The sequence below is a fragment of the Stenella coeruleoalba genome (genome assembly GCF_951394435.1).
Source record: "Stenella coeruleoalba genome assembly, chromosome: 19".
NCBI lineage: Eukaryota > Metazoa > Chordata > Mammalia > Artiodactyla > Delphinidae > Stenella > Stenella coeruleoalba.
The window spans coordinates 46460449-46479462 of record NC_137165.1 but is presented as its reverse complement, the minus strand read 5'-3'; the positions used below and the strand labels follow the sequence as shown (position 1 = coordinate 46479462).

Genomic DNA, 19014 nt, shown 5'->3' with positions numbered 1-19014 from the left:
CACATTGATACTTGGGTCAGGTGAGCTGACAGTGCCACCTCAGTGAGTCAGCTGTGGTAGAACCACCCTCGGCAGAGCTCCGAGGAATGGGGGGAAGAAAGGGAGCCACTTTTGAGCTAGCAGACTGGTACCAGCCAAGTCACACCACCCCAGGACCCCTCTTGGAGTCAAGTTCTCATCTGCTAAGGGAGGCAAGCTTGTTGCCAGGCGCCATACCCAGCTTCTCCCAGGTAGACACCTGTTCCCTCCACCCCCCAACCAAAAGCACTGCCACAGGACCCCTTGGGTATAAATGATCCCTTTTATTGTAAGTAATGCACGACACTGGCCTGGCTTTGCACTGCAAGCCCTCGGTCAAGATATAGTCAAAATAACTATGGCTGCAGGTTCTTCTGCACGATCCACAATTCAGACACAGACACAGAGCTGGGGTGGGCAGGAGGGTGGTGGAGTGTGGACTGTCCCCAGCCCTGGCCTCTCCGTGTCGGGCTGGCCAAGGCTGACATACCCCACGGGTTGATGAGCAAGTGGTGGCAGGCCCTTCCCACAGCCAGCCTGGGGCTGCTAGGAGACGGCCCTTCAGATCCTTTGGGCCAGGCCATCCTAGGCCCCACAACTTTTCATCTGGATTATTTAATAAAAAAACAATAAATTAAAATTAAGCAACAGCTTGGTCCTGAGGATGCTGAGCCAGCATGTCCACAGTTTTTGGCACACAAAAAATCAGGGTCGTGGTTTTTTGGAGTGTAGGATTTGTTGGCTTGTTCGCAAATTCATTTTTAAAAACATTCCCTGTGCGGCAAGACCCCGGGGGGGGGGCGGGGGGGCTCTGTGAGAGCCTGAACCTGGGACACAGAGTCGTCTCATCTTGTCGGCACCGGCACCACGCCGTTTCCTGGCGGGGGTCAGGGACTGGGGGCGGGGGTGTGGGCCCAAGAAGAGTGCTACAGCCATCAGGACGGGGTCGTGGAGAGGCCGAGCTGCCGCTCGGCAGCTTTGGTCAAGGCAAGGGGCCAGTCCCCACCCTGGGCCAAGAGCCAAGGTGGAGGCAGGAGCACATGCTCACTGTCCTCAGAGCGCCCGCCTGGGGGTGCCTGACAGAGGCCCCTGGGGGAAAAGGATGGAAACAGGGGCCCAGGCCCAACTGGCACCGTGCAACACACATTCCTGCAAAACCAGCTGCTTTCATTTTCTCTTCTCTCTCTTGAGGCGTCCATCACCTGTAACAGTCTAGAATTGATATATATAAAAACCATCAAATATGATCTGAGATATAAATTAACAAGTACAAGGCCTCACATTACATGATGTGAAAAGGCTAAAAACAGCGATAGAAACTACATTCATAAAAGTGCATCGTCAACATACAACGAAGGCTTTGGCTTGTTCTGGTGCCCGTGGGGAAGTGGGCAAGGCTGGCAATGAGCTGCCTGGCGCTAATCCCCAGCTCCTTGGAGACACCCATCCCTGGGCACTGGCTTTTTTTTTTTTTTTTTTTCCTTCCTTTAATGACAACTCCCAAGGAAACTGGGTGTTGGAGAGGGAGGAGCTCTAGCAATAGGCACATTTTTGGAGGGGAGGGGCCGGAAGAAAGGACCAGCGCCCAGGCTGAGGTAAATAAGGCCAACTCTAAGCTGCTTGGAGATACTGGCTCCCTGACCCCTGCTGCCATTCCTCCCCCATAGGAGCAACAAGGGAAAGAGGCTGAGACCTCATGGGGATGAGCAAGGCTGGCCAGGGAGGAACAGAGCTTTGCAGTTTGGGACACAGTTGGTGGCATCATAGAGAGCTCTGGCCTAGCAGGTCGTAACCCGCAGACAGCCTGATACAACTCCCCTGGCTGCCCTGAACGGCCCACTCAGGGTAGCCAGCTGGCTCAGATGCCTTCACTGTGTTGTCCATCGTCCTTTCTGCCCCAGGAGGGGAACAGGTGCCAGGCCAGGAGCACAAAGACCATGACCTTCAGCTCTTTCCAATCTGGCCCAAGGCCCAAGCCCAGAGCAGGGGTACTCAGAGCCCAGAGGGCACACGAAGTCTCCAGTTTAGAAACTGGGTACAGCATAAGAGTGACTCCAACTTGTAAAACAGAGACAATTGCATTGACAAAACTGGGTCTCCCTCTCAGTGGGGGCAGTTCCACATCTCAGGCCCCTGCTTGAGGGTGGGAGGGGGTCAGGGTCATGGGGGCAGGCAGGACAGGCTCCTCCTTCCCTGAATAAGGCAGCATAACATTTGCTTCATTCATCTTTGGTAAAGGAAAGGGACTGGCAAGCTGGCCTGGGGCTCCAGGGGGAGTGCAGCCCAGGCCTCCGCTTTCCATTGGCTGCGGGATGCTGGGCTTTACCTCAGGCGTGGGTGGGCTCATCCAGCCCAGAGATGCCCTGGTGGTCTCCAGACATGGGGAGGAGAAACAAAATAACACTCTGAATGAAAGTAACACTATTCAGACCCTCGTGTCCATCCTGTGCCCCCAGACTCCCGGGGGTCTGGTGCTGACCGTGGTGTCAGGACACAGTGCCGAGGACGGGGCCCACGGCGCCTCGCACGCTGTTGCTAGCCCCTTCCCCTCCAGGCTGAGCTTAGGATGCTGGAGCTTCAGGTCTGGCAGGCTGGGGGCTCCCAGTCCGTGAGGCTGCAGCCACCCTACCTGGCTCTGGGCCCCAGCAGCAGAAGGGCACAGACAACGCTGGCTGGACTGCAGCTCCATGGTCCACAGCCTTGCCTGGGAGAAGCAGCAATTTTGCTGAGCCCCACAGCAGCCCCTCGCCCATGCAGCAGGGGGCGGCCAGCAACAGCGTGGCCTTGAGAGCTCAGTACACGAGCTGTGCAAACTGGTGTGTGAGCAGCTCCTCGGCCGAAGGTCTCTGGCGGGCCTCCACAAAAATGCGCCTCAGGAAGTCCCGGCCGTGCTCAGAGATGTGGGAGGGCAGCTGAGGATTGGTGGGCTGGGTGGCAATCTTGAAAATGGCGGCCATGGCTTCATACTCTGCCCAAGGTGGTTTCTCTGTCAGCATCTCCACCACAGTGCAGCCCAGGCTCCTGGAGAGAGAACCCCAGTGTCACCCCCTCAACCCTCCCCAGGCTCCCAGCTGCCCTGCCCACTGTTGTGAAAGGAGGTGCCCTTCCCAGAACACACTGAGACAGGATGGGCCAAGCTGACGGTTGACACCCCTGTAGAGGGGTCCCCAAGGCCAGAAGAGGCTTCAAAGCCCCGTCAGCTTCGTCCATGTGGGCTTCATCAACCTACACCCACCCAGGTGCTTCCTGACATTGGGGAAGAGAACCACTTTAGCATGTTCAGAAAGAGCTCTGAGATAACGGTATTAGTTCCTGTTGCTGCTGTAACAAATTACCACGAACCTAGTGGCATAAATTTATTATCATTTTGGAGGTCGGAAGTCTAAAGTGAGTCTCACTGGGCTAAAGTCAACGTATCAGTGGGATGGTTCCTTCTGGAGGCTCTGAGAGGAGAATCCATCACCCTGCCTTTTCCAGCTACTAGAGGCTGCCTGCATTCCTTGGTTCATGGCCCGTGCCTTGCGTCACTCCAACCTCTTGTTTCCTTTGTCACCTTTTACTGCTCACTCTGATATCCTCCCTTCCTTTTATAAGGACCTTTGTGCTTATACTGAGCCCATCTGGATAATCCAGGATCATCTCCCCATCTCAAAGTTCTTAATCTGCAAAGGCCTTACTGTCATATAAGGTAACACAGGTACATTTACTAATCCTTTTGGCATTAGTATGTGGACATCTTCAGGGACCATTATTCATCCCACCACAGTAACATTGTAAGAGGAAGTGATGCTCTCACAACTTTCAGGCCCTTTCAGAGGATGGACATGAAGTTAGGTAGAGCAGATGCAAGCCACCTGAGCACGAGGAGGGAGCGCAAGCCTGCTGCTGTTTAGAGACAGATCAGGCCTTCAGATTGGATCCCAGTTCTTTCAGGGATTTAGCAAACATCAGGGATGTTTTCCATGGCCTAAGTTCTCAGTGATAACAAAACAGTTGCTATTCAGAGTTAAAACACAGCGCATCTGCTGTATGTACCGCTGCAGGCACCACCACCTCTGCCCACACGGAGCCTGCAACCTGGCCTCGCTGGCCAGAGGTGAGTTCTCACTCCCTCCTGCCACACTGCAAAGCCCCCAAGCCTCATTTCTAAGTTGGAGCCGCTACAGCCCAGACAGGGAGATGGGGTCCCAGCACGTCCCCAGTGCTCACCACACGTCTGCCTTCCTTCCGTAGCCCTCACCGCTGATCACCTCAGGGCTCATCCAGTAGGGTGTGCCAGTGACCGAGCGCATGCCCGTGCCTGACATGCAGATGGTCTGCAGGCGCTTGCTGGCCCCAAAGTCCCCCAGCTTCACATTCCCAGCAGAGTCTCGGAGGATGTTGGCTCCTAAGGCATGAAAGGGCAGAGGCTGCAACCCTGGACCCCTGGGCACTTTCCACCATCCTCCCTCTGTCTCTCCCTCCCAGGTCAAAGGGCTGCTGGGGAGGATGGGGGGCTACCATGAATTAGACATGACCTGCACAGAACAAACAGGCTAGTGACGGGAAGCCTCAGCCCTACAGCACCAAACCATCATCACTATGGCCAACATCTGCAGAGCACTTCACAGTATTTTCCCAAATTGCTTAACTGATCTTCATGCCAATCCCCCAAGGAAGCAATTAGGGTTCCACTTTTCAGAAAGTTCAAAATGACCAGGTCGAAAGTTCCCAAGTAACTAGGTCACGGGGACCACACAGCCTGCCCCTGCTCACCCTTGATGTCCCGGTGAACAATCATGTTACTGTGCAGGTAGGACATGCCCTCCAGGATCTGCCGGGTGTATTTTCGGGTCACACTCTCTGTCAGAGCTCCGTAGGCCTTCAACTGGTCTTTCACTGAGCCCTAAAGCCACAGGAGTCAGAGGGAGTCACTGCAGGAAGGTGGTGGGAAGGGGCAAGGCTACTTCCAGCCCCCGGCATTCGGCGAAGGAGTGATTCTTCCGATTCCCATTTGTGATGTGCCAGGCACTTTGCTAGGGGCTGTCAGGCAGCTTGGAGAAAAGTCTGAGACAGTCCCTTCCTCAAGCAACAGATGACCCAAATCCAGAAGGGAGGTCTGTCTACTCTAGGTAAAGGCGCTACTTACTGGACAGTGCAGCTGCCCTGTAAGCCTCAGGTTAGGGTAGCCTGGGACATTTCTCATCCCACACCATCACTGCAGCCAGACGCAGGGCCTGCTGACTCCAAGTCCTGCCACTGCCTCACCTTCCCCCCTGAGCCTCTGGAGTCTCAGGTAATCAGACCCATGTCAAAGGGACCCCTCCTCCACAGCCCACAGCCCCAGGAGAGGTCCTCTCTTGCGTGTCCCACATGCATGAGGGGCACATACCCCCGGCATGTACTCCATGAAGATGGTCAGAGTCTTCTCGGCACGGTCCCGCAGGCAGCCATAGTACTGCACTATGCGCTCGTGCTGCAAGTTCTTCAGCAACTGGATCTCACACTCCAGTGCACTCACCTCCTAGGGGAGAGGCCCAGTGGTCACCTAGGCTTTCAGGGCCCTGGTTCTACCTGCCTAGGATCAGCTCAGCTTGCCCTATTCAGTGGCCTCAGAGGAGTCTGTCTGCCTTGGGAACTTCAGCTGGAGAAAAGGGGGGACTCTCTCAACTGTTTGGCCCTTGTCCACAATGCCGGCTAAGCCTTGGGATGGTGGCACTCCCATGCTGGAAGACAGCAGACAGTGGGGTGGGAGACGGGTTTGTGGGGGCAACTAAGCAGTTTAGATAACTGCTGTATTTATCCACTCAAACGGGAATGAAGGTCACATCCAAAGCTAAGCTCCAAAGACAGGCTCCTTCCTGGTCTGAGAGCTGGGAGACAGAGGCATCTGTTTGGTGAGGGTGGGGCAGGTACTGCTCTTTGTAGCACTGGCCATCACCTCCCAGTTTGGGTTGCTTGGTACTTTGGCACCAACTCAGTTCCTCATACCCAATCTCTCCCCTGGGCCAGGGTCAACAGCAAGGGAGCCTGGGAGGAAGAATGATGGGAGAAGCAACCTGTAGCATCTCGAGCAATTTGTGCAACGAGACAGGTATTTTCTTGAGAGGGAGGAACTGGAAGTCAGACCATGGGGAAGGCAATACCTTGCTTGTCTCAGGACTGTCTGGGTCAAACTGGACCTGCTTGGAAGCAAGTTCTCGTCCTGTGTCCACATCATAGCACAGATAGACCCTGCCAAAGGCACCCTGGCCCAGGAGCTTCCCCCGGCGCCAATTGATGGGGGCACTGGGAGCTACAGGAGAACAGAAGGAAAGAGCATTAGAGTTCGTGCACTTAGTTACCGATATCCTGCCTCATCCTACAGAGGCCCGAGCTGCCCCCTCACCCGGCATCATCACATCTCTCAGCATAGCATCTCCACGCCCATCTGGAACAGGCTCAGTGCCCTGGTCAATCAGACCTCAAGGCCCAAGGCCTGAGAAGCAGAGGATTGGCTAAAATAGTGGTTAAATGTTCATCTGAATTGATTAAATACCTTCATACTTCCAAGGCCCCCAAATATCTCATTATGTCAGGGATTAAGGAGACTGCTCTTCAGTTTAAACATGGAGAAACTAAAGGCCAGAGAGAAGTGCTTGTCACACAACAGTGGAGTGAGGACTAAGGTCCAGGGGATCTGCTGCCCACCCTCGGGCTCTTCCACTGGGTGCGGATGGGCCAGAGCTGCCAACTGCTGAGCCAAACAGCCCCAGTGGACCCGCTGGCCTCCCGCCCTGCAGCTGGTCTGAGCATCCCCTGGGCAGCCTCCACCTGGCCAGGGCCCACTCCTCACACTTGGTTGGCACGTTCCTCTCCTGCACAGAGAGGGCGTTCTCACTGTCCGCACTCCGCAGGCGCCCTCGGGGGTCCAGGTACTGCACCGCCAGGCCCATGTTCTCGCCATTTGTGCTCAGGGAGCGGCTGGAGGGCACCAGGGTGAACAGGTTGCCTTGATGACGCCGTATTCGGGGAAATGTTCTTCTGCCTGAAGGGTTGCAGGGCCAGAATAGAGCAAGTCAGACCCCTGGCCACAGGCTGAATGTGCAAACCGGGCCATAACCGCAGCTCCAGTTGGGTGAGCTCTCCAGAACCCATCTGCCCTCCCACCTGACTCGTGCCAGAATGGCTAATGTCTCAAGCATCCTGAGAATCAGGACAAAAGCAGGAATTAGCAAGCAGCCAGATGGTTTAGGGAAACCTAGCCAAAGCGAAAGCATAGGGCTGGTCCCTATGTCCTACGTCACTCGCAGGGCCAATCCACGGCTGATCTATTTTCCTTGGCATTCTAACCCTAAACCTCTGAGGAAGCTCCATTCCGTTTGCTGCGTGAGGCAGAAGGGGGCGTTGGAGAGCTGGCGCCCTGGAGCATGCTGTGCACTCAGACAAAGGACAGAGTTCCCAGAGGCAGCATCAGTCTACAAATACCAGCCTCCCCCCACCCTTTTTTAACCCTGACTCTACTGCCTCAAGCCTGGGCACAGTTCCTCAGGAATAAAGGGAACATGGGGCCTGGAGTGCCTGGGCCACCCGCTCCAGTGGCTTTTCCTGGAGGAGCTTTAACCACATCCCTTTTGAGGTGGCCAGCAGGGGGCAGGGTGGAGGCACACTCACCATCATTGTAGTCCTTGTGGTGCACGGACACGTGGTAGCGCCGGGGGTAGGTTCCACCTTTGACCCCTTTGTCATAGAGCTGAGTTTCCCGATCTGAGTAGGAGAGAGGAATCACTGGCTTCTCGACAGGCCAATGTTAGTGATCCATTTAAGCCTCTAGGTCACCTGAGGCCTCAGAGCAGCAAGCCCGAGGAGAATTAAAATACAGCCCTGGCTTCTCTTCCCAACTCAGCCATCAAAAGCAGACTGCCTACAGCCCCACCCGGACACCCCGCAGTGCTCACCCAGGCTCTGGAGAACTCACCCGAGAATTCCTGTCTGTTGTCTGGGAAGCTCTGGGCTCGGGACATTCGCGATTTCCGGAAGGATGGGCTAGAAAAACAAAATGAATCACAAAGTAGACTTCAGGGTACCTCCAAAGCAGCTCAACAGGGCAGAAGAGAGGATACTCACACAGACTGCTTCTCCTAGCTCCTTCCCACACGTGTCATTGCATGGTAGGAAGCAGAGTTGGAGAGAAACAGCCCTCTTCTCAGCCTACTACTTTCTCTTCACTAGTCTGAGGCCCACATCTGACGGGACCCTGAATAATGAAGCCCTCCAGTGCTACCGACCTCCACCCTGGCTGCACAGTGCTTTATCTTACCCTTCCCTCCCACCTTGGTGACAGGGGAAGAGCTGCACAAAGCCCCTTGCCCAGCGCAGTAATAAAGATAGCAACAGCATCTTCCTTTCAGAGTAATCACCACCGTCCCATTTTAGAGACGTGGAAAACAGGAACAGAGAGGTTAAAGGGCTTGTCCAAAACTATTCAACTAATATTTGGTGGAGCTGGGTCTATATGGCTCCAGATCCCATGAAGGGAAGATGAAAGCTCTGACCTTAGGTTATGCTGGCCCTCAAGGAAGTAAAGTCCAGGTCACTGAGTCTGACTCCCAAGGAGAAGAAAACAAAGCATTGGAGGGACAGAGGAAGAATTCAAGAATCAAGTGAGTTATCTTTCCCAGCATCCACCTGAACGGTTCTTTCCCTCATGTGAGAGTGCCTTTGGAAAAGGTCATAGGTCAGAAGAAAGTCTCAAGGCAGTGATGCAGGGGCTGTCCCCTACTTCCCAACTGCTAGACCTTCTGTGGTCCTGTCCCACAGCTCCCCTCCCCCACCAGCGTGGCCACAAGGCTTAGAAGAGAGTTCAAAGCCAGAGTCAGTTCCTGTCCTGGCAGAGCTCTCAGTTTGCAGCAGCAACTCTGGCACCTCCACCTGTGCCTTCTTACTCTTTTTTTTTTTTTTTTTTTTTGCTGTACGCGGGCCTCTCACTGTTGTGGCCTCTCCCGTTGCGGAGCACAGGCTCCGGACGCGCAGGCTCAGCGGCCATGGCTCACGGGCCCAGCCGCTCCGCGGCATGTGGGATCTTCCCGGACCGGGGCACGAACTCGTGTCCCCTGCATCAGCAGGCAGACTCTCAACCACTGCGCCACCAGGGAAGCCCTGCCTTCTTACTCTTTTGGTTGGAAAGCAAGCCTAAAATAAGGCTGCAGATTGGATGCCAATAAGCAACTGTGACTGTTCTATGATACCTAGAGGGGAGACCACGCTCAGCAGCTCACAGGTCTGTTAGGAGAGACACGGTACAGATCCAGCCATGGTCACAAGGTGATTACCCATGTGAGCAATTAATCAGTTACAAAAAGAAAAGAAAATCCCCAGAACTGTTCCTTAGCCTCTGACCACAGTCCTAAGCCCAGCTGGATGTGGTCAAAATGTGCTCTTGGGCATAATAAGGTCAAGGAGAGAGACTGGCTACATCAATGATAGATATGCCAAAGCCACCAATGATAGGTGGCCAATGATAGGTGCCAAAGCCACCTCCAAACACCCCCGCTGACGGGCAAATCAGCTCCACAGAACCACGTGGTGTGTGAAGGATGACGCTTGTTGCCTCCCAAAGTGTAAGAACAAGATTACACACCAAGCATGCAGTGTGGTAAGCTAGGCAGTCTGAATATCTTGTTTTCTGGTTTTTATATCCCAGTTTCTTACTCCACCAGAAAGACTTGGAGAAAAAAAAAAAAGAAAGTAAACCCAAAGGTGATAATTCAGTTTTGTCCCCCAAGCAATGAAGGTTGAAGGTTGTCCAGATCTCAGCAATGAGGCTAAGGGTACAAGGGCAGCATGTGTTATGTGGGAAGTCAAAACATGTAAAGTGCTTGGAACAACAGAGCAAGCATTTAACACATGTGAGCTGCTATTATAACCTACTACATTCATCTAATTATACAAACATAACATTCTCCCTGTTTGGAAAATTAAGGAGAGGGCTAGGAATGCTAGCGAAAGGTTTCTTTCCCAGAAGCATGATGTTTTAACCATGGGCCTGCAGACCAATGTGCAGTTCAGGGACACACACACTAGCTGACTCCATTTCCTCAGCTCATCAGTTCCAAAAATGCCTATGCACTAACCCCCGAACCAGCCACAGTCTCATACCTGTCTGCGGACCTGTCCAAGGATTGGCAGCTTCCTGACAAGGAATTTTCAGCACTGCTCAGGGGATCCAGCATCTGCAAGGCAAGTCATACAATAAAACCCCAGCCCCAATCCCAGCCAGGTGACCCAGCCAAGGCCAGCAAATGGTCCTTTTTCTTTTCCAAAATATGAAAGTGCCCTTTCTCCGCCAGGGCAGTGGGAAGAATGGTTAGGAAGGTACCATTCTCCCCCGCAGTCTGAAAGGCAAGTTTCCAGGAGTGAGAAAAATGCCTGGCTGGCATCCCAAGGAGCTCTGCCAGGAGAGCAAAGCAGAGACGCTGCTTCTCTTGTTGACATTTTCTTGGCTTGTGAATGCTGGAGCCTGGTGCTGGAGATGGTCCTACCCTGCAGAGGCTTCCAGTGCATTTGGGTGGGACCATAATGCTTCTGTTTACACTCCACAATTTATAATTTAAAATTCATAATTTTATTGCCCTCATTTCACAGACAAGCCACTGCAGGTCTAGAAAGGTTAGGAGAATTGTCTGAAGTCATGAAACTAGTTAGTACACAGCTGACACAGAACAAAAATTTCCCAGTTCCTAGTTCTCCTGCAGAGCCAGTAAGTATCTATGTAAGTTAAAATGTTTCTCTGGCCCTTGGTCAAATGCAGTAACAAAAAGCCTTCAGATTAGCTTTTTCTCCAACTAATCTCCCCTTCATTTTGCCTATGGGGGGTATTCACTACCAGAGAATTTATTATCTGAGATCCAAAGTTAAACATTACATAGGGAAGCAGAGTATCAGAACCATGAAAATTCATGAACAACTTTCATAAAATTGGTTTCCATCTCAAATTATCTCTTCCCATTTAATGCTGGAGTCCACCTCACCCATACTGTCACTCATATATTGTCATATATGATTTTTTTTTAAACTGCCAATCAAGGCAAATTAATTGAAAAGTAAAATCCCCAAAATCTTGATAAGGATATAGGATTTCCCCAAGAGGATAAAACCAACATGGGAAAGAATTGCTCCCAAACCATAAAGTGCATATTTGGCAAAGTTAGATCAGATAACAGAAGAACAGAGAATGAGCAAGTATAACAACATGACAGGTGTGACGAAGGAGGAAGAATACCAAAGGTTCAAGAAAGGCCTGTGGAAAATACACTGAACCCCGTGAAGGCTTCTGTAAAAAAAAAAAAAAAGGAGCCTCTTTAGGACAGTGCTGCAGAAGTCAAAGAGGAAGTGAAGGAAGTTATGTTGTGCTAGTAAAATTTTTGTTAGAAAAATTAAGCCAAAAAAAATTAGCCTGAATCATGCTTTGTTCATTCTAAAAATTAGCAAATAGATGCAACTATTACTCAAATCTGATTAAAGAAAAAACAAAATAAAGTTATCTTAGTTTCATTTTTCAAGAAAGTCCCAGTTGGATACTCTTTCACTATATACTATGCTGTTTTGGTCTCTGTTAAGTGGATTTATCTTGAATGGCCCATTAGCAGCAGCAATTCTCTTTAGCTAAAGAGGCGGGCACTGGGGAAGGACCTAGGCATTCTCCTGCTTCCTTGGCCTCTTTCTAAAAGTCTATCCTCACTACAAGTCTAATACTCCCATGCTTTCCAGGGCCAGGCAGGTAAAGAAGTAAAAGGACCAGGATATAGGACCATGGGGAGGGATAGAAAGCAAAGGCAATCAAACTCATTAGCAAAGTCACCCCTAGTACAGCTGACGTCTGGAAGCACTCTGGTTAGAGAAAATGGAAAGGATGGTCAGTAAGATATCCAAGAAGGGACTCTGCAGCTAAAAGCACTCTAGGTCACTGTTCTAAACATAAATTTACCTGGAAGGCAGGACTGTAGAAGAGAGAAGAGGCAGTTTAAAAATGCTTCTCATAGCCTATATAGTTTGAACAATGCTACACAGAGATTAGCTATTGAGGGGAAGAAAAGTTGTAAGAATCAGTTTTAGGAAAAAGAAGTTACAAGAATCAGGTTTTTTTGGTAAAATCCCCCATGTGATGGTGCTGGCCTTCTACTGGATGCTTTTACCCTTAAGAAATTTCCCCTCTCAAGATCAAATCCCAAAAGTTTATAAGACAGATCTTTTTCTTGCAATCAAAGCAAGCTCATTGAAAAAACTTCAGAATGAAGCCAGAGATCTCATTCTTGCTGAATTCACTAAGCCAAAGTGCCATTTTCATCAAGTGGGCCACAAGTTAAAAAAGCTAGCCATTAAAATGGGTAAGCCATTGTGGTAGACGCACCCTAGGATGTCCTCACTCCACCCCACCCCAGTAAGTCAAAGCCTTGCATATAACCCCCGCCCCTTGAGTATAGGTAGAACTTGTAATTTGCTTTTAGTCAATAGACTATGGCAGAGAGGATGGATTTTCGTTGCCGCGTGCGGGCTTTCTCTAGTTGCAGTGAGCGGGGGCTAGCTACCCTTTTGTTGCAGTGTGCGGGCTTCTCACTGCGGTGGCTTCTCTTGCTGTGGAGCACAGGCTCTAGGCGTGTGGGCTTCAGTAGTTGTGGCACATGGGCTCAGTAGTTGTGGCTCCCGGGCTCTAGAGCGCAGGCTCAGTCGCTGTGGCTCACGGGCTTAGTTGCTCCGTGGCATGTGGGATCTTCCCGGGCCAGGGCTCAAACCTAAGTCCCAGGCATTGGCAGGCGGATTCTTAAGCACTGCGCCACCAGGGAAGCCTGAGACTTCATCTTTGCAGACCAGAGCAAGAGATTCTTCTGCTGGCCTTGAAGAAGCTACCATATTTTGAGAGGGCCACATGGCAAGGAACTGCAAGTGGCTCCTAGGAGCTCAGAGTGGCCCCTGGCCGACAGCCAGCAAGAAAACAGGGACCACAGTGCTACGACCACAAGAAACTGAATTCTGCCAACCACCATGTGAACCTGGAAGGGAACCACAAGCTTCAGAAAGAAATGCAGCCTGGCTGACACTTGAGTGAAGCCTTGTGTGACCCTGAGTGGAGAACCCAGCTAAGTCATGCCTGGATTCTGGGCCCAAGGAAACTGTAAAATAATAAATGTCTGCTGTTTTAAGCTGCTAAGTTTGTGGTTGTTTTACTTAGCAATAGATAACTAATACAGCTGTCTACTATCATAAAAGTCCACCCAAAGGAGACAGTCCTACTTTGGACTGGTATACTCGTTACCTTTCATTAAGAAATAGCAAAACTAAAATCTGGTTGAAATGCAAAACAAAATCTGTTTAGGACTGGTCACATGTTAAAACTCTGCTGAAATGACAGGTCGTTGTAAGGAAGTATACAAACAGCGGAGTGGTGTTCTGCAGGGAGACCAGTGAGAGGACCACGGAAGAGGAAGAATCTGTCAAATGCACATGCAGCACCAAGGAGGCTAGGCAGCTTAGATTCTGTCTTTGGTAGAAATGGATATTTGGCCCCTAGAAAGGAAAAATTCATATTTTGGCAGGCCTGGTTTACAAAAAAGCTACTGGATAGGACTCAAGTCCCTCACCTACACACCATGCCCACTGAGAACTCCCCCTGCTAAGCGTGGTCTGACACGTCCCAAGACACACCCCAGCCCCAAAACCCCCATCCCCAGACTATACTCACGCACTGCTCGCTGGTCTCTGGGATGAACTCCCCCTCGCTGTTGATGCTGGTGTAGGACCCCTGTCGGGCAATCCGCTGCTGCCGCTCAGGCACGTAGCCAGGGGGAGGCGAGCTTCGGCCGGGGTTCTGGGAGCCTAGAGCACAGAAACACGACCTTTGACTGCAGAGCCAGGACCTGCAGCCTGAGAGGAGCAGACTTAGGGCCAGCTCAGACAAAGCATCTGCTTGGTGGTAGAGAGCTGGTTTGGCTCTTTGAACATCCTGGAGGAGAGGGAGGGCCTAACAAAGTGCTGAGGTTGAAGGAAACTTCCTGAGCCAGGCAGCTCCTCCCCCAATCCAAGGACCTCAAGAAGGAAGAAAAATACTTAAGAGAAAAGTTAAAGAATGGTGGGTAGGGTTGCTCTTTGAAAGATAGTCTTTAAGGAGTTTTAAACTATTATTTTCAATGTCCTTCAAGAAACTGACTCCTTCATTCTTCTTCACGAAGTCACTCGGTCAGAATACAAGGATCACGCGTTTCGTAGAGACGCTATTTTAATGAATTCGCCACCGAGAGCGCTTGGTGCTCCAATCTCTTGTTGGAGGCATCAACCCATACTCTCTCCAAGAACCACTGACACGATCTCGGGTGGGAAGGCTAACCTGAGGCTCTTGGTAGTCTGGCTTCCCCACGTGACTCCAGGGCAGAGGCCAGAAACCAAACTGCTCTAAAAACAGGCACAGAATTATGCTGGATTTCCACTTGCAACACCTCACTCACAGGGTAGAGGCTACCAATTCTGAGATAAGGAGGTACCTGAACCATGCCTTTCAAATGATCTCAGACAGCCCATGGAGGAAAGAGTCTGTTTGTCCAAGTTTTCTAAGCCCTGGCAGAAACTGATGCTGCTCAGAGTATACACTTAGAGATGCTATGCCATGAACTAACAAAGCAACGAAATCAGCCAAGGCAAGTTTTCTTTTGTTTCTCTGCCCGCCCCCCCGCCCCCGGCCACCTGCACAATATGCGGGATCTTAGTTCCCCGACCAGGGATCGAACCCTCGCCCCGGCAGTGGAAGCACAGAGTCTTAACCACTGGACCGCCAGGGAAGCCCTTCTTTTCTTTTTTATACTGTTACCTTGTCTTTAATTCTCACAACACACCTACAGCGGAGGTACATTATTATCATCCACAGTGTGCAGAAGGGGAAGCCAAGGCCCAAAGTCATGTGGTGTCTTAAGGGTGGTGCTGCATCTAGAAAACAGGCCTTGTGACTCCCAGTATATTTCAGCCAAGGCAATTTTGAGACCACAGTTTATTTCCAAAAGGGGCAGCCATGCTACTCATACATTCCCCATAAGCAATCCAAACAGAGGAGGGGGGGATCCCACCCATGGGGAAATGTGACAGCCTTTCTGCAAGGAGCAGGAGGGAGGCAAATATGGGGATTTCTTGATAGCACGAGGGAAACACAGTGCCATGTCTCGTGCAGCTCAGATTCAGAGTTGTTCTGTCAGTGATCACTTGTGAGTTGGATGCAAGATGCCATCTGGCCAACAGAGGGCTCGAAGGCAATGACAAGATGGAGGTAAGGGGAAATCGAACAAGAAAGTTACTCCGTTTTTCAGAGGGCCAGATGTCAAAGACCCATGCAGCCGGCCATTTCCCTTGCCACTGTAGCACAAAATGCCAGTGTAACCATGAAGAAAAAGATAGTTTTCTTAAGCCCTAGCGTGCCCTAAAGCACAGAGCGCTTTTTTAACACATGGCTTACAAACATTAGCCCAGTGCCTACTTCCCACTTCCGGCTTTGGAAAACATTCCAGTAGCCCACACGTTCTATGGAAATCCAATCCCTATGTTGGCAACATTTGTCAGCAGCAGAAGCGACCTAAAAAGGTGAGCAAGGTATAGTGAGAAAAGCCTAGGCTTGAAAATTAGATAAACAGAGGTTCAAATCAGGCTTTGTCACTTATTAGCTGAATGATTTAAACTCTCACCTAAATTTCCTCATTTCAAAAAGGAAACAACTATCTACCTCATAACCGTTTTTGGAAATTATAAATGAAATGTGGTAGCACAGGTACACATATACGTGGTAGGAACTCAATAGAATTCCATTCGTTCCCTTCACTCTGTGTAGCAGATATAATGGGTTAGATAGACTCAAGAGCCATTCTACCCTTCTAGTGTGCCTTCCAGCACTTCAGAAGTTCATCAGCTAAAAGCTATTCTAAGACCTCCTTTAGGTTCAGCCAGTTAGATGCACTTGTGTGAGATCTGGATGGCTTCCTGCTGTTCCTGGGCACAGTCCTAGAAGCCTTGGTTTTTCTGCTGCAACACCAGCAGAGACCCCACACCTGATCTCAAGACACAGGTGCAGGTATCCCTGTGTAAGTGGTGTGTGGACAGAGCACAGGGGCCCTGTGCTTCTGGATCCGGTGGCTTCCTCATTACAGAGGGAAGAGGAGCTCTGCAGTGTGTCTTTAGACTTAGAGTCTGTTTCTCACTCTTCATGATTTTACAAGCCAGAATGTGCACCAAATGCCTTCTTCCTGAAACTAGTCAGAGTGGATTCTGTTCTGTGCAACTGAACCCTGACCAATACATTCTGGAGCGAAAAGGTATTACATATTTGACCTACAACAAACAAAAAATGTCTCTTGTGAGGAACTGATGAGAGAGAAAGAAAAACTCTTACATATTGATGAAATCCCACACACTAGTCCAAACTACCCCCAGGTAGGCTGAACTACCCTCGATCTGAGCATCAGAGCATCTAGGGTGAGACCTCCCCGGCACAAAAGATCCCTGGCCCCTCAACACCCATTCTCTCCTTCACTGCTGCCACTGAACTCTCCCCTGGTTTTGCAGGTGGGATGGGACTAGCTCACATGAGGCCAGCACTACAGACCCAGGAGGGGCTGGGGGAAAACAGCAAAGGTTTTCTGAGCTTTTATTTCCAGCCAGAGACTTTCACTTTTTCCAATACACATTGCTGCCTGCCGAGAGCCAGCCTTGTTATCTGATGGGCAATGGGCCAGGGGCTATTGTGCACAGGCCCACAGCTTGGGGCAGGAAAGGGAAGTCTCCCCAAACCAATGGCTATCAGAGGAAGCGAATGGAAAAACCAGGAGTTGGCAGAACTGCTCCAGAGCATTTTCAGTTTTGTTTTTATCTTCATTTCAGAAATTAGGGGCTAATGAGACACACAACAGCATCTGAGAACGAGTTAGACAGGGGACCTGAATAGGACAGGATACTGAACTGTAAGACTCACTGATCCTCGCGTATTTACCAGCAGGGACAACAGTGAGCCAGACAGCACAAACACAGTGCTATGCAAGACACAGCTCATCCTAGGTCTCAGAAGGCAGGCAGCTTCTCTGGGCCACCCTTCCCTGGCATTCCAGCCTGATCTTGCTCTAGTCTCATCAGGGCACTTATACCAAGGGGCCCCCTCTCAGCACCAGCTGAAGTAAAAGAACACAGTAGTAATCCTGTGCTCAGAAGTGCTCTCTTCTGAACAAGGATTTCAGCTGCCAGCTGTCTGCATTCCTCTAGCGCTTGCTGGCTCTCTGCTTACCTCCTTGATCTGGGGCAGCAAAACCCTTACCCTATGATACGGTTGATTCTTTTGCTCTGTCTTCTGACTCAAAGCTGAAAGCTAGGTTCTCAGACTCTAGCCCTTCTCATAGGAGACTCCTGTCAGGAAGCTGATGCAGTCAGGAAGTTGCCTCCACAGGGAGTTAGTTCTAGGGCTTTGGGTCAGTGTTAATGTGCAGGTCATTGCAAGTACAAAGAGAAAGCTTTTTTTGGCCATCGACTATTTTCTCTAAACCTTGTTCTCTCTTAGGGAGCTGATGAGGGGAAGAATCAAATCTTTTTTTCTTCTTCAATATCCTCGCACTGGACCAGGTTGTGCAGAGCAGAGCTCCGCAATATTTTCATCTCGTAAGACCTTGAGAACATCCTGTGTTTCAACTTTCAAAACTCCCATTTTATTTTGAAGTTGTGACCACCACTAAACAGTTTCTGGTCTCATCTAGTATCACAGAAGAATTTTTAGCAAGAAGGAGAAAAAAATCCTGTGCAGTGAAGGCAGCTGACCTTTTTGTTTCCATGTATGTGGTCACTACCTCTGCAGTCCTGGTTTCCACTCTTGCATATCTTACCAGGACTGGAGGTGTGCACTGTGTATAGCTCTCTAACTTGTTACTGCCCGGGTGTCACTGTAAGTCATCTCATCCTTTCAACATTCCTTTTCCCTCTGCCTGAGTTTTTCCTCCTCTGTTCTCAGAGGAAGAGGGCTGCCCTCCTCCTTACCAAGGCACTGTAAGCCCTCTGCCTGGACTCCCCAGTTCACCCCCAGCAGGAGTCAGCTCCCCTATGGTCCCCTCTTCACCACCTTCAATCTCCTTTTCAGCTGTCTTTGTGCCTCCCTTCATAAACATGCTCAGATCTCTAGCCTAAAAAATATCCTGACCTTATTTCTGCCACTCCCTTAAGCCACTAGCCCACCTCTTTTTTTCTTTTATGGCCAAACCCCTTGAAAGAACTGATTGCCTCTACTCATCAGGTACCCATTCCTTAGTGGGGCAATCTGGCTTGCCCCGCTGTGGGACGCAGTGGCAGGACGAGGAGCGAGATGGAATGAGAACAGAGGCGAAGGACTTAAGATACACTAGACCAAATGGGAGTCAGATGTGGCAGGGACAAGTCCTTTAGTCGATGGCTTAAGGGCACCGCCCACTGCATTGTGGAAGAAACAGTGCTTGAGCTCAGCTTCAAAGGTGACAGAATTTCTACAGGCAAAGACACAAGGAAGGGTAAATTCGCGTAGGGAAATTCCATTTGCCTTGTCTGCAGATCTTCCCACAGGGGTCTCTCTTTTGGGTTAACACATTCCCTAGTAGTTTTTTTAAATTTATTTATTTATTTATTATTTATTTTATTTTATTTTTAGCAGACTAACTGGCTTGAAAAAAACCTGGAATTCAAGGTATGTATATTATGATGGAAAAAACAAAAGGTGAACAGGATAGCTGGTTTCAAATATCTGAAAAACTGTCATATGAAAGATGTTATCTGTGTTGCTCAAGAGAGCAGTACTAGAGTCAATGCGTAAAGTGAGAGAAGGCAGAATTTCGCTTCAAAATAAGGATGAACGTCGAATAAAGAGAGCTGTCTAAAATTGGGTTGGGCTTCCTTGCACTTCCTCATTACTGAAAATGTTGCAGTGGGAGCTGAATGACCTGCATGTTTAGTCTTTCACTCATATGCACTGGTAGCACAAGTACATTAATGCTGGTGGAGGAG

At 50.3% G+C, this 19014-nt stretch overlaps 1 protein-coding gene across 3 annotated transcripts in view; it reads right to left on the bottom strand.

Moving 5' to 3' along the window:
* Nucleotides 1-23: 23 nt before the first annotated feature.
* The window catches only part of MAP3K3 (mitogen-activated protein kinase kinase kinase 3), a 62692-nt gene continuing 43701 nt past the window's right edge, over nt 24-19014 (bottom strand). The window contains exons 8-17 of one of the 3 annotated variants that reach the window (XM_079904920.1): nt 13715-13848; nt 10135-10208; nt 7955-8022; nt 7651-7743; nt 6833-7024; nt 6144-6292; nt 5390-5521; nt 4774-4903; nt 4228-4405; nt 24-3039 (exon numbers count right to left, since the gene is read on the bottom strand). In XM_079904920.1, the coding sequence (XP_079761046.1) occupies nt 2811-3039; nt 4228-4405; nt 4774-4903; nt 5390-5521; nt 6144-6292; nt 6833-7024; nt 7651-7743; nt 7955-8022; nt 10135-10208; nt 13715-13848 (1379 nt within the window). In that variant the 3' untranslated portion in view covers nt 24-2810. The remainder of the gene's footprint in view (nt 3040-4227; nt 4406-4773; nt 4904-5389; nt 5522-6143; nt 6293-6832; nt 7025-7650; nt 7744-7954; nt 8023-10134; nt 10209-13714; nt 13849-19014) is intronic. The other 2 variants (XM_079904921.1, XM_079904922.1) reach the window with 2 other exon arrangements.